Raw genomic sequence first — 15,761 nt, 5'->3', positions numbered from 1 at the left:
TTTGTAAAACCAAACGTAAAACTCGTTTCGTTGGTTCCCCGTGTCATTGAAAACATGAAATTATGGGGATCCATAGTGGAATATTCTAGAAAAAATTTGAGATTTTTAGATTCATTTTTTGATCCTTTTTCCGGACCAATTTCCAAGTGATCCACTATATGCATACCTATACATATATAAGATCTATCCTAACACAGATTGTCCCTCGCGTGGTACACAACAGGCTTCTTGACTTGGTCGGAGATTCCCACTTACTCTCCGAGCAACGAGTTCGATTCTCCGACCAAGTCAAGAAGCCTGGTACACAAATAATCATACATACATATACATACACACAGAATAAAATCAAATGTAAACTATTTTGAAGGAAGGATGCACCTGACTTTTGATTCAAATTGATTTCAGAAATATTTTGCCTCGTTCCTCGGTCTCGATCCAGTTGTCCCTGCACAAGAAGTCAATATCGAAGAAGAAACTGACCTTGAAAGGTCACACAACCCTGTTTCAATTTTTCATGAGCCAGTTTCACAGGTAATGGCTACCTTACCACCGAGTCGACAGCGGCGAAGTAAGCGAATTGTTCAGTCTCAAAACTTGTGTGGGTCCAAATTCCTGGAGGACCATCCTTTTCTGTCAATTACATCCGCACATGCATTTCTGAACAAATTTTGGAAAATTACAAAACCAAGTACGATCTCTCTATTGTCTCACGAAAAGTATTGCGGCTTTAAAAGTACGGAAGAACCCATTTGCAATCCGAAGATCGTGAACAAGAAAAACAAAACGACCAAAGGCGATACGTACACTCACAAGTATTCGTTCAGCGTAAATGATCGGGTTTCACACCATGTGGAATTGATAACAGGTAAATTTCGAAACAAGGCAGCTGAAAACTGTTGTTTGCACATGCAGCTTTAAACTTTTTTGGGTCACTAAATATATATAGTAGCATTTCTTAATTTCCATTAGCATTTTTTAATGGACGATTTACTGTTATTAAGTATTTCTACAACTAGCGTTCGGTCCGAAAGTAAGGAAACATTTGAAAAATGCCTGTAAAATCCGGAAAACCGATTCCAATGACACTTTTAAGGGTTAAGAACATGGTCCTTATCGTTCAATTTTTTGCTTCATATGATCCATAGACCCTCATCCTTCATATCTGGCGAATTATTTGCCTCGCGATCCCCAGAAGTGCTTTGCCACTGTTTCTTGCTACCACTTTTGAGGTGTGTGTCCAAATGTGACGGAATCTTACCAAGTTTGTGGGTGGTTTTGTTCGACCACTATATTCTCTCTTGCATACTGCCCAAAATCGTTCAAGTGGTCTTGCCCGAGGGACGTAGGGAGCATATTCCTTTTTTGCAACAAAATCGATTTTTTTTCGACCGCAGGTAGTCCAGAACAACTTTTGAATAATGGCATGTTGGTGTGTCCGGTCAGAAAAGTACATTACGATTATTGATAAAGGGGATCATGATCTTCTTTGCACAATCGTTCAGATATCTCTCCGAGGTCATGGTGGCTGTGGTCGAGACATCCCAATGAGTCCAATGCTTTCCCGATAATGTGCTTTGTGGGGAATTTTGACTTCGGCGTGTATTTAAAAGAATCGTTAAACGTTTTATTATTAGTACATGAGTAGAACTTCCTCCCAGGGACTTCATCTGGATCATTCGAGCACTTGGTCTCATCATCCATGACCAGAATCATGTTTTGCTTGACTCGTTTTTCAGCAATCTGCCTAGAGTTGGGCTTTGCTCTTTTTTGCTGACCTTGGTTGTACTTTGGTGCAGGTGTCGCCTTATAGGATTTGACCCCCAACTTCGTAGGTTTAATATCATGTAAACTTAATTTTGCTATTTTCAATTTGTAGCCCAAATTACCATCTGATATCCCAAGGTTATTTTGGCATCCTTGCAGAACATCACGTATTACTTAGGGGGTCGCTACACGAGCTGGACGATTTTTTAATTTTTTGAATTCAGCATTCCTCCTCCCCTCATCCATATCTAAAACTGCAAATTGCCCCATTATGAATTTTTTCTCTTTCGAAGTGGCTATTAACCATTATCCGGACGCGCTCGCCCACGTTTTCGTAGTAGTGGCAAATCTTTTTTTGCGAGTTGCTCTGAATTTTTTGTTCTCATTTTTGAACTATTCGATATATCGACTTCTGGTTTTCAGATTCTGGTAGTCAATCGCATGGACTACAAAACTACCGCGTTCCATCTCAGTGACAATTTTTCTTTCATACAAATAATAAATAAACATACTTTTTCAAATGTTTTTTTACTTTCGGACCGAACCTTATTTTTAATCAAGTATTTCTAGAACGACCCATTACATGTGACAAATTAGAGAATCTTTGTGGAACGACGGACTTTTGTTACCACATTATTTTAATTTTGTAATTGAACATTATAATTTATTGTAGGGCTTGTGAAGTTGACATGCCTGTCTGTCTTTGAAAGCTAGCAGCCTAACTACGGAACTTTGTTTTAAAACGCTTGTCTCAACAAGGTCTTACCTAGTAGCCTTAAAATTTATAAATTGTGCAAACCTGCAATTTGGCATGAGTGTTTTCATTTGTGCAAACACAAATTGGTCAGAAACAGCTAAAATTCACACGGGATATATATTTACATATGTAGAGGAAAGTCAAGATGCACTTTGACCATGGGGCCTCGTCGGCGAGGGTATCTGGGTTACTGAATTTTCTTTGTACACTTTTCCTTCAGTCTGTGGAACAGGTCACCCAGGGAATATAAATCTAGATTTTGAACAAATATCTACCATTTGCTACACACCGCTGAAATATGTATAACCCTCCTAATGGGTTCTTTCGGGCTCTGCAGGAAAATATTTTTCTCTCATCAATTCCTTGTTCCTCAACCTCTTTCAACTTTATCTATCTCGATTAAAATTTCCGTTGAGTACGATATTGAATTCATATAACTACATCTGGTAGCAACCAATTGAATTTCCATGATTTACTATAAAAACCCAATATTTATTTCAACCAGTTTCCAAGTTTCGAGTTTTTTGGCGAAAATCACGAAAACTCCACTTTTTAACATTGGTCGGTATAGGGAAAATTTCAAAATGTGTAAAGAAAAATATCCCAAAAAGTCAGCTTTTTACCATCGAGTTTTCCACAAAATACTAAAGAAACACTCGCATTCTGAGAAAATTTGAGAAATCTGCATTTTTAAAAATACATGATATGACGTATTTGGTCCTCAAGGGACATGTTTTGAATACGTCATATGACGTATTTAAGTGAAAAGAGGGTATCAAAGTAAATATGTGACATTTTGTCCATATATCTTATTGCATTCACTTAATAATGCTTTAAGGTGGCACGACACACGGCCAAACCGCTTGTAACCCAAATTTCGGGACCCCGATTTTCTTGCTGCTCTGTATGTTCAATTTTGTAATTTTGGATATAACTGGATTTGAGATTCGTCAGTTGGAAGAATTTGCTGATGCAGGTCTTCATATTGTCTATTTAATACCAGCTTTTTCAAAGAGTTTCCGTAAATGAAACACGGTCATGGATATTTTTGGGGTTTTTGATGTAGGTAAGTTCTGTTGTAACATTATGTAGATTAGATGACCTTTATGACGACCATGAGCTACATACATTTGATTTTCATCTAATCTGTTTCACGTTGTTCCGCTCTCTTGAATATCTCATTTTTGACAGGAACTTGTCTAAATGTCTACTCATCAAGTTTAAGTTTACAGATTCCTGGTAGTGGGACATTTTTGGGTTGTTGTGTTGAGGTCATTTTTTATCCTTGGCCAAAGTTTTGTTCATCCATTATTACCATGAAGTTTTTCCGGCACATGAAGATTTTGTGGGATTTTTTTACTTGGAATTTCTCCATTTGTAAGTAATATCTGTTTCTGAATCTTAGGATGCTCATGATTAGCATTCAACCAGTTTCCAAGTTTTGAGTTTTTGACGAAAACCCAAAAAATCCACATCTTAATATTGGCCAGTTTTGGCAAAAATCCAAAATTTTAGAAGATAAATATCGAAAAAAAATCCACTTTTTACCATCAAGTTTTCCACAAAATACTAAAGAAATACGCTTTTTTTATAGAAATTTTGGTGTAAGGGTAATTTGTACAGTAAACATACATATGTATGTAGTTGCCTATTTTAACCCCAACGAAAATAAAATACTACACAAATACGTGTACTTTGTCCTTAAGAGGGAGCCCTTTAAATTTTCAGCAATTATCACTGGCGCCCTCCTTGTAACCCCAGTAGCTTTGTTGTAAATATCTGTGACAGTTGTAAAGAATAAGTGTTTGACATAAAATGTTTATTGCAGGATTGAACAAGGAAAGTCAGAAGAAATTCGACCAATGTATACCCTTATCGGTCAAAATTATTTGCCTGGACAGCAAAGTTGTAAATGAAATTCAAGAACGGGACCAGGAAAGGCCCCTCGCATCGATTGAAGGATCTCAAAATGCCAGGAAGAAGAAATTCATTCCGTTAAATGTACGCATTGAATTGCACGATTTTAAGATTCATCCGAATGCCATTCAAGAGTATGTTGAAAAAAATAACCTGAAGGTTAAATTGTAAAGATTCAAAAGGTTAAAGTTAATTGAAATATCCCCATGTTTTTACCGTTTGCCTCGCAATTCTAGAATTTACCGGGCTAATTTGCTAATTGACAAGACAAAATTGTCAATTAATTAAATAATTTTCCAGAAAAACAGAGACGGGTATAGAGATATAATGCCATGTAAATCGACTCTGCCAGATAGCCCGCAGATTTTTGTGTCTCTATTTTTCGTGACTATTCTGTATTTGAACAAAGCTGTTCAAGTAAATATATAATGGAATTACCTTCCAAACGATCCGAACAACAACCAAATTAGAATCGAGTAAATTTTAGTTAATCAATCGATCCACTTCGAGTATTTGGATCTTTATGAAATTCTTGCTGTCATCAACTATAACGTATTACAAATTTTAGTATTAGAAAATTTCTATTAATCCAAGCGTGATGTTGTGATGGCCAGACGTAGGATATTTATTTATTTATGACGTTTTCAATATGCGCCCGATGCTTTCAAACTTGGCAGGGACCTTTATGGTCATGAGTAGGTCACGCGGTCGAAATTTTTTAAAAATATTTTTCAATATTTCCGGATTTTAGAAAATACAAATATTGCTTTTTTTAAATATTTTTGCGGAAAATCATGGTTATTTTACATTTTTTGCGAAATTTTGCACAAAATATTTCATTTTTGGAGTTTGTTTAAAAGTGTCCAAATTTGTTAGTAACTTTTAATTCTTACAAGATGCATTAAGGGCCTTAATTTAAGGCTTATCGACATCGAGAACTACTTGGGGGAAAGCTTCACTACTTGTCAATAACAAAATTCGATCCCCTTGGAAGTTTTCGTATACTCGTAGGATACTGCAACATTCCAAAGGGTATTAAAATCGGTTATAGCCAAAAAAATGAACCTCCCCTCCAGCTTATCAGAGGGTGACCTACAACTATTTTTGAAATTGGTTAGAAATAGCTGAAATTTGCTAACAAGGTCGAAGTATCTCATCTCAGGTGTCCAATTTTCAAGACTCTAAAGAAGAACTGTACATATGCACATATGTACATATTTATGTACTAGTGGTATTAGTGAACCATTCCGTTGGCTATTTCACGGATTAGCGTGTTAGAGTTGTAATATCACTATTTACAAATGCTAAAATGTTGAAAATATAACTTGAGCTATAAGTTATAGCTCAAGTTGTATTTTCAACTGGTTATAGCCTATAACCAGTTGGATATTAAGCCCAAAACCTGAACTTATAAAACAAATATTTAAGAAAACATTTTCGGGTTTTTAATGAAAACTTAAAATAAATTTTTTCGAGGTTGATAGTAAATAAATATCTGATGTCTGGTGATGGCAAAATTATGTCCCTAATTATTTTGTAATTAAACTAAAGACCTAATAGCATTCAGTTATGCTATTAACAATTAATTAAATTAGTAATAGATTAATTATTATTTGATAAATCTAAAATCTAGATACCAAGTGTATGTATGTGTAACCCGTCTCCTGCCTGGCGAGCGTTGATTTGATTATCAAAATAAATTGGTGGTCGATTCAATCGAGTTTGAACAAAACAAACGATCGAGCATGGAATAAGATATTCTACGCTCATAGAATTAGAGGAGTATTAGGTAGTACTAGCTTATAAGCCCAATGGGCGAGGGTGGATTTAGCTTTTAAATTTCCACCCAATTCATTTTTTGTATCGCTACACTGTAAAGCATCTGGTAGAGTCACATATGTACTCCGTGTTGGTATTGATTTGGTAATAATTCCTTACCGGATTGGTTATAGTTTGATTCTGAGTGGTATAGATTTCATTACCACCTCATTACTACGCCGTAACGATCGATATTACCGATGCCGGTAGAGTCATATATGTATGTACTCCGTCCGGTAATGATTCGAAATGATTCAATACCAGTTGCCTAAGAGTGTAGATGAAACTCTGATGCCGGTGGAAGTGAAACTAATTTTTAATGTTCACGTAGAAAGTTGACGGCATAAAAATTTTAACAAGGTCCCTAAAAAGGGGGAATCTTAGTGAGGTAGTGTAATCATAAGTAATAAATAAAATTAGATTGCAGAATTTTTGCATCACCGCTCTCGGTTCCATTTTTAACTTGGAGCATTAATCGTTTAAATATAACACTTGCCCCCTCAAAACGTCCGATGATTTCGTCTTAATAGAATATCCAAATTAATATATTGAATTGAAATTATAGATTTGTATCTTTTTAAAAAAATAAGTACGTACATAGTTCACAATTGTTTAGCCATTATATTTTGTATATCGCAAGTAATTTAACCCACTTCTCGTTCACTATATATATATATATATATAGTAAAAATGCATTACTTCCTGAATTTATTCAATAAAATTAAGAATTCATCCGTATGCAAAGCAAAATTTATAGTGTATCCAGTTAAAAATGGAACCGAGAGCGGTGATGCAAAAATTCTGCAATCTAATTTTATTTATTACTTATGATTACACTACCTCACTAAGATTTCCCCTTTTTAGGGACCTTGTTTATTTATAACTTTTAATTGTCCATGGGATTACTGCATTGCACTGCTCCTTTTCATCAATTTGATCCGGAATAATTTTATTAAATGCTGGGTTTTTAAAATTGAATAAATCCGTTGTTTCTTAATCGATTTACATCATTTTGGTCACTAGATTATCAATACACCTGATCTGGAGGTGCAACACCAACAACAGCAATTTCACGCAGTTTACCAATTGTGTTACAGAAATAACGATTAGTTGTGCTGTTTACAGGTTTGAATGCTTAATTTGTTTTCAATTTATTAGTCTTGCGTCGTTGTCAATGACAATGATTCGTAGCACGCGTAGGAATTTCTGAACTTCAAATTGGAATAACTAAGCCAATTCTTAACGGATTTTGATATATTTATCCTTAAAATTTTCGGGATAAACTGCTCTACAATTCGTGGGTATCAAAGTGTTGATAAAGTTTGCTAGTAACTAGCAATAATTACAAATGTGTTTCTAAGGCTACATATTTGCCCATAATTCCGGTCAAAATGACGTAATCGCTTAGTCGGATCAGATCCCGTTTCTATATTATGTAAGAATAATCGGTGCAAAATTTCATCAAAATCGTTTGAGAAATGACTGAAATATCGCAGATGGTCACTTTTTTGGGGTGGGTCAAATGCATACTTAGTAATTTTTTTCGTTGTTAGGTATTTGCCTCACTAAGAAAAAAATCTCCGAACAATTCTCATTCCTTACTGTAATCACTGCCCCATTTATACCAAAATTTTACTTTCCGACCTACTACTGCAATAAGTTCTGTCCATTATACAAATTAATGTAGCGGACTCAGTTTAGTGAATTTTAAAAAACGAGCGATATCACGAGAAACCCCATTAAATTCCGTACAAAATATACCGAGCACTTTTCAAAATTTCCTCCTTCCGAAGCTACAAGAGCCCAAAGTCTAGGTATCCACATCCCACTCGCGGTACGCACTCGTTCCAAGGAATATTAGTCTCATTTCTAAGCGACAGATTTTTTTCTCGGATTTCAAACTTGTATGTGGTTTAGCACATGTATCCAGCTTCAGTTTGGACCACATATCATATTCCAGAGATTGAGGTTCGGCGGCAGTGAATTTTATTCTCGGTCCGAAGTCAGGAATTTTGGATTTCAACCACCCATTTAGTATTTTGGTCTCATGAGCAGGACCGGAGCCCTGCTTGAATGTCCAGTCGCTATTTTTTAATAGGGTGTGGCCCAGTGGTTCTCCCATTCGGTCGATAACTTCAAGAAATATTTTTTTACAAGAAATTTCACCCCCAGAGGATGAAAATTCTCTTTTTTGACCAAATCCAATCTACGCCGAATAAAAAAATCACAGAATCTGGATGGTGGGTCCGATTACTATTTTTAAAATTTTTATGAATAATATATGGGGTCCTCGGTCCTCTTTATATGGCCCTCTTTAGAATTTTATATTGCCTCAATTGTAAAAGTCTGCTTATCTTTCAAAAATATTTTCATTCTTCAAGCGCGTACCGCATGATCAGCGCCCGGCTTTTGAAGGGTCTGTTTCTACTTGTAGGGGCCTTAGACGTATTTAGTTTTACTTGGCCCGTTCATTTGTAGGGAAATTTTTCTTTGTCTACGGTATGGATTCGGTCGAATTCATGTTTTGCGCACCTTCATGACTTTTTGTGACCTTTCTGATCGTTCCCTTCAATTCGGTTTTCGGCTATAAACACCGCCAATGTTAGTGGACCATTTTATGGTACGGTCGACCATTTTGTGATTAGTTCCAATTTTTAATGAGCTATTGAAAAATGCCGGGTTTTTATGTTTACCAAAATGTTTCTGAGAAATTGCAACACGTCGATTGTCCGATCTGTCATTTTAGCACCTTGTATCACAAAAAATTTCGTAACATGGTTTCTGATAGACAATTGCATGTGGAATTCAATAAAAATAGGACAACTCTCTAACGTAACTGCTACTGAAGTTTTTGGCGTGCGGAATGCGTAAGACATAATATATGCAGTCGTACAAATAGGTATACAGTTGGTTGTACCTCTCCCTGTGAAAAATCTCAGTGGGACGAATAAATACAACTTTGGCCTTTTTTAACATACATTGAGCTTATAGAACGGGAAATTTTCCGTCCCACAGAGATTTTTATTCTGCAATGTACACACATTCGCATTTCCATTTCCATTGGAAGTGTGTTGTCTTCGAGGTCTGGAAAAATGCGTGGCTCTCTGCTATTGCAGACTCCCTTAAGCACTGTCATTACAATTGGCAGTATGTTGGCATTATGTTTGGCTTATTCTTCACTGCCTAGGCCGACTGAAGGCACTGGCAATGACAGGTTATATGGCATATATTACCACGGCCAAAAAACTCCAGATAGGTTCCAGATAACCACAATCAGTTACCACCAATAAGCAACAAATCCAGATAACCACCATAGGTAGCAACTCCCCGATAACGGCAATAACGACCCGATGACCCTACCTTCTCGGATTTGTTAAATTACGATTTTTTGAACTTTCGCGTCATTTAAAACTTGACTTTCTGTGCTTTTATTTCTTCCACGAATACCAATCCGTATTACCTCCTTCCCCACCTTTGCTCAGCTACACAGCCCCGGCCCTTGCGTTCTGTCCCCTCCGATGCAGGTCGCCTCCACGCCCTATCAACCACCCCCCTCGCTCTCCGCAAAAACCTATTCCCTATGCTTCGATTTAGACAGGCAATAGCACTTTCTCCCACTCTTTTTTCCATCCCAGCACTGAACCGACATCTTGGAAAATTGATTATTTTACCATTATTTACACGCACACACACTACTAATCCTCTACCGCGCACTCCACGCACGACACTTTTTAATAAACCTTACTTAGGAGATAAGGAGCTCAATTTATCTACTTATATATTTTACAATTTATGCTCCTTTATAAGCCCGACAGGCTATAAAAAAGGATTACTAATAAATCAAATCAATCAATCAAATTTGTGTCACGAGCAAAATTTTGCGGCGGACAAATTGACGCTTATTTCCGTTGCCAACAGAAATTCTCGCTTATAATATGGATATTACCTAGAACAAGCAATCAGGTCGAGTTATACTGTCACTCTGATGCAGCAGTTGACGGTAGGAAAGTGACATCATGGAATAAGATACTATACTGGAGATACACCGTACTATGCAAACGTCAGTTTTTGCTAATATTTCTCCTGTAGGGTTCAGTGGCCCTTCAAAATCCACCCTTTTCACGACGTTTTTTCGTCAACTTTAGCCTCAATTTGCAAAGCTCCTCAGATTTGACCGAGGTCATGATATAAGTTAGTCCTGTGGAGCTAAATGTTTCAAAATTCAGAAATTCCTGTGCATTTTCAGGTTGAAGTGTTTGAAAACCAAAATGAACCACATTTGTATGCTCCCCTACCCCCGTTGAACAGTTTTAGACCTTAAAATAATTCATTCCCTTTTAAAGTTTTCGGCACACTGTGCAATAGGTGTACTTCAAATTAATAGTTCATCTGCGCGTTTTCAGATTGAAGGACTGAAAAGTTGAGAGCCCTTCAAACTTGGCAATTTTCAGGACTCTTTTCAAAAACACCTAACGTCCGTTGCATTTTGTTTTTTTGCAAGACAATAGTACGAGCAATGTGTGATACCACATTTTAACCAGTGTTAACCCTTTAATTCGTGGACTTGGATACATGAATTTGCTTTAAACTGAAAGTTGTTTCTAAGCATCCTTATCTTTGATGCGGAGATGTAAATTAAGTCGCTATATTTTACTGCGGGGAGGAAACAGGGTCAACTTTGCCCTCAATGCGGGAGGACTTTTTCATGGAATTTTTTAATTTTTTCAATAGAAAAATATTTCTACTAACTTAGTCATATTGTTTTAATGCGAACTTTTAATTTTACATTTTATTTATGAACATTTGAGCGTGTAACATTAAATTCATAAAACTAACTAAGAAAATTTAGCAACAATTTATGAATCAACCAATTAACTTATAAATTTTTACGCGTGTGATACAGTTTAAAACATGGAATAATGCACAACGGAACAAGACACGTATCAAGCTGAAACCTAGTCTCCTTACGTTTGCCACCCGTGACATCCTTCATTCCGCACAAATGACATTTTCTGGAGCCATGAGTCTTTCCTTTTGTACTTGAATTATATTCAGGAAAATGACGGCCCCCTAAGCGCTGCAAATCTCGCGATGGTACCTGAACAATGGTTTTCTTCAGTCCAAATTTGTCCAATATCTGGCGGATAATTTGCAGTTGGAAATCCAAGAATTTTGCATTTCCGTGAAGGTACTTGAAGACTCTGAATGAATTGTAGAGACACATGTCAATTAGTTGAAAAAATAGTTTCTTGTACCATTTCCTTGTTTTTCTTTTGGTCGAATTGAAGTGCATTTGCATATCTCCTTGGTCAATTCCTCTGGCATTCTTGTTATAATCAACCACGCTTTTTGGTTTTTGAACAATTGTTCCATCACGTTTTTCGACATCTACCATGCTGTGTTCATGTACCGTTGAGATCATACGCACTACTTTCTTATCCTTCCAAAATTCGTTCAAAACGCCGTTCGCCGAGAAAACTTCAACTTGACCCCGTTGCATTCTCTGTGGTGGTACTGCTGCATTTTTTCTTCCTTTCCTAAGAGTTCCGCAAAGATACGTCTTGTTTTGTAGTAAAAACTGAGCAAGATTTGGGGATGTAAAGAAATTGTCGCAGTAGATGTGATGCCCTTTGTTCAAATAATGCTTCGCCAATTCCAGCACTATTGCACCACCGTATCCATAATCTTTTGTCGAGAATGGTAGGTCTTCGTTTTTGCCAGAATAAATGTACGAAAATAGAATGAACCCAGTTTCAGCGTCAACTATGGAGTATGTTTTTATTCCAAATCTTGATCGCTTGCTCGGAATAAACTGACGAAAGTAGAGCCTTCCTTTGAAGAGAATGAGGGATTCGTCAACACTCAAGTTCTTATGGGGTATGAGAAAAGACTTGAAGTTGGCGTTCACTTTATCCCAAATTTTTTGAATCTTGAAGAGTCTATTTCCAGCCACATACTCAGTATTATCACAAAAGTGAAGATTCTTGTGAATCTCGAAGAAACGGTCTTGGGGCATAATCTGACCAATTATTGGAAAATGGAATAGGGGATCTTTCGACCAAAATTTCTTCATTTCTGGTTTCTTGTTTATTCCCATCAACATCCGGACAGCAATAAACTTCAGAAGTTCTCCATCTGTGACATCAGTCCATTTCACCCATCGTTTTGTGCGACAATTTCCAGTTTGATCAGCATACTTATTGGTTTCAGACAGACATATTTCTCTGCAGTCATCATCGAACATTTTCAGAAACAAATCTAGTTCTGAATCTGAATTTGAGATAAGGTGAGCCCAACCAGAAGCTAAATTATCGAAATCTTGCACTTCAGGAGTGTGATGAGACCCTGGTGTCCAAATCCAAGGTACCGCTTGTGTAGTAGGTGCAGTCGTGAGGATTTCCGCTGTACATAATCAGAGTGATAATGCGTACCTTGCTAATGATAATGATAATAATTACATTGGCTTGGTGAACCAATTGCATCATCAGGAGACACGAGATCCTCATCATCAGATGACATATCCTCATCCTCGCCGGAATCGGTCTCTTCTTCAGATCCTTCGGCTGTACAATCTTCAGCCCGATCGCAATCAATATTGTACTCTAAAATTGAAATAGAAATGAAAATCTGGATGAGAAAGTTATTGTTCTGCCTTGGCTTACCGAGCTGGTCCACAAAGTCTGCAAACATGTCTTGAGATTCGCCGTCCTCCATTTTCTTGTTTTGAATAGATTTTGTGCAGTTCTCACAATTTATTGTAGTCATAACTAATTAATAATTAAATATTATGCAAAGATGACGAAGACGAATAATTAGAACATTGGCATATTTATTTTTTTCCATGAAACGACTTTTGTCGTCCTCCCGCATGGTGGAAAAATTTTGGCATGACGACAATTGTCGTCCTCCCGCACCATGGCACTATTTTTTCGGAAGACAATTGTCGTCCTCCCGCACCATGGCACTATTTTTTCGGAAGACAATTGTCGTCCTCCCGCACCATGGATATTTCTCAAAAACGACTATTGTCGTCCGTACGAATTAAAGGGTTAAATTCTAATCAAAGTTGGTGTGGATTTAGGGGAAATTTGGGACTTTTTGAAAATTCGATAAACAACCCGACTCCTGATCAAACCCCCTTTTTTTAAACCCCCCATATTAATACTACCCCCATTGGGCATAGTCCTTAAAATAATTTATTCGTTTTTTCAAGGTTCCTGATACACTGTGTACTGGAAGGTGGACTGAATGGAGGCAACATAATGAGCGCCCTCATGGAAACTAATAATAATACAATACACTTAGCGTCTTCATCGGTGCTGTCGAAATACTTAATTAATGTGCGCCACTATTGTATCATTTCGGGTTCAACTTGTTTTCCCAAATCTACAGCAAGACATTCAAGTTGCGATCGAGTTTTATTGTACTTGCAGCTGAACCGAAATCGGTGACGTTATTGAACTTTGAAACGGGCTGAAAATAGTTAAACTGGTAAGTTTGTCTGTGTCCAATTCTGGGAGATATGAAGATTTTTGCAGCATTAAATTACTGCCAATTTTTGAATTTAATTGGCCGTAGAAGGCTAGTCTTCGGAACACACGTAGGCCATATTTGCAATTCAAACTAACAAAAGTAACTATAGGTATGGTTTGAAAGCTATTGCTTGGATGCAGTAAAGCAATCCCCACCAGTTTTAGAAAATGATGAAAATGCTTATGAGGTGCGTCCGGTCTCAAAGTACTGAAACACTACTTTGCAATCAGAAAATTTTATATAGTGCACAATATATCCATTTATGTATGTAGATATATAAGTTCAAAGACAGTCTGTCTGTATTAAATACAGTTTCTATAAATAATGCATGCGTAAAGATAGCGCAATTTTCATGGAACCAAGTACACAATAAGAAATTTATGCATACTCCACAGTCAATATATTCTTATTATGTATCTAGTTAATATTAGACTGACATACCAAATTGTGAAACAATTGAGCACTAATAATTACAAATCTGAGGATGAAGCAACATTACATAAATTATTTATTAAAATATGCTTTCACAATCGTATGAAAGTCGAATTTCTCCTCCGTCTCTTCCCAACCACTTGTTGCTTTCTCCAAGTTTCGAATTCATTTCATTCTCCAGTACGAGATGGCAGACGTGTCGCTGGAAAAATTTAGCCAAACTTTTGCCTGAAATTCGGAATTTGTGCTCTTGTCTGCTATCCAACGTGTAATTAAACAAAATGCGAAAATTTAAATAACTTCCACAAAAATAATAAGCAAGAATTACTTTTAAAAAACTATCAAAAATTGTAATGCCCACTTTTACCTAATACGAAATTACTAATCCAGCCACCAACTTTTCAACGCATTTCCGCTCTGACTTTTCTCTCTTGTCCAATATTCCCCAAAATTAATTCGGCTATTAATTCACCGGAGGCACACCAAGCCACCTGCTGCCCCTTCTGCTGCCAGGCTGCAAAATATACCCGCACATCCCATGCCACATCCATCCTCCACCTTTCACTTTGCTTTCTCCACACCTTTCATCATCCGTCTCACTTTCTCACTCTTCACTTCCTCCCTTTTCACTCTCCCAAAATTATAATCCATCAAAATCCACACCTACGGCTTGAATTAATAATTCAACACGACAGCAATTTCTTAATTCAATAGCATTTTATTAAATTTTCCATTAATTCAATATTATAGAACTTTGTTGGACCAAATTTGCATAAATTATTCAATTCCGAGACGAAAACAAACCGTTACCCGTATTTTAATAATTCTCACAAAATAATTTATGAACAAACGCATCGATTACAGCCGTTTTCAGATTTGCAAACTCCACCCCCCATTCCACCAGTTTTGCATCCGGCAGCACAAGCAGCCGCGTTCAAGGTGCAGATCGCTGATTCGGCAGACTGTGAAATTTAAGAAATTTAAATTTTTACAAAATCTCAAAATAATACGTAAGGAGGAGGAATTTATTCAGTTACCACAGAAACCGCGACGAAAGCCACGATTAAGAAAATGGCCAAGAAAATTGCGAAATTTCTGTGCATTTTGTATGTATATCCTCTGTTTCTCTCGTACAATATACTTCACTAGGTTGCTATTTATATATCCAATTTGGTATGGCACCCACACAAAAATCCGTCTTGTTCTTATACTCGGCGTAATGATGTTCACAACCAGATTTTATGGCGTTATCCTTGCAGACAAATTGATTTTTTAGTGTAATCTCCTCCTTATTTTTGACTATGCATATGAAATGTTCCCCTTGTGTAAGAAGCGTTAAGGCCGTCATGCAAATGTGAAGGATGGTTAATGATGGATGAATTATAAATTAGATGACAACTGCGAGTTAGTGGTTGGTGGATGTCGGTCTGAATAATTTAGTATGTATCGCTGCAATGGGATTATGTCATAGTTATTTTCGTTGTCATGCCAACGACTGGAAATCTTTTAGGCACCAGGTACGAATCAAATGGTAATCCAT

General features: G+C 36.8%; 2 protein-coding genes and 1 long non-coding RNA gene across 4 annotated transcripts; 1 reads left to right on the top strand and 2 right to left on the bottom strand.

The window, feature by feature from the left end:
• Window positions 1-431: 431 nt before the first annotated feature.
• LOC118433956 lies at window positions 432-4,675 on the top strand. The gene is made up of 2 exons (XM_035846492.1): window positions 432-865; window positions 4,350-4,675. Exons 1-2 carry the CDS (start codon window positions 535-537, stop codon window positions 4,607-4,609), a joined length of 591 nt encoding a protein of 196 aa, XP_035702385.1. The 5' UTR covers window positions 432-534; the 3' UTR covers window positions 4,610-4,675.
• A 6,457-nt stretch (window positions 4,676-11,132) lies between these two features.
• On the bottom strand, window positions 11,133-12,970 carry LOC110862589 (piggyBac transposable element-derived protein 4). Its single transcript, XM_035854190.1, has 3 exons — window positions 12,919-12,970; window positions 12,715-12,858; window positions 11,133-12,658 (listed from the first exon to the last, which is right to left on the bottom strand). Exons 1-3 carry the CDS (start codon window positions 12,968-12,970, stop codon window positions 11,133-11,135), a joined length of 1,722 nt encoding a protein of 573 aa, XP_035710083.1.
• Window positions 12,971-14,166: 1,196 nt separating this feature from the next.
• Window positions 14,167-15,524, bottom strand: LOC110842086. Of its 2 annotated transcripts, none has more exons than XR_004833758.1 (3): window positions 15,259-15,524; window positions 14,589-15,183; window positions 14,167-14,478 (listed from the first exon to the last, which is right to left on the bottom strand). It is a non-coding gene; the product is annotated as an uncharacterized LOC110842086 (long non-coding RNA). The 2 variants fall into 2 exon arrangements; XR_002547288.2 differs by having other exon boundaries at window positions 14,167-14,475.
• Window positions 15,525-15,761: the final 237 nt, after the last annotated feature.

The sequence above is a fragment of the Folsomia candida genome, unplaced genomic scaffold (genome assembly GCF_002217175.1).
Source record: "Folsomia candida strain VU population unplaced genomic scaffold, ASM221717v1 Fcan01_Sc001, whole genome shotgun sequence".
Lineage (NCBI taxonomy): Eukaryota > Metazoa > Arthropoda > Collembola > Entomobryomorpha > Isotomidae > Folsomia > Folsomia candida.
This window is presented reverse-complemented; position numbering and strand designations above follow the sequence as displayed.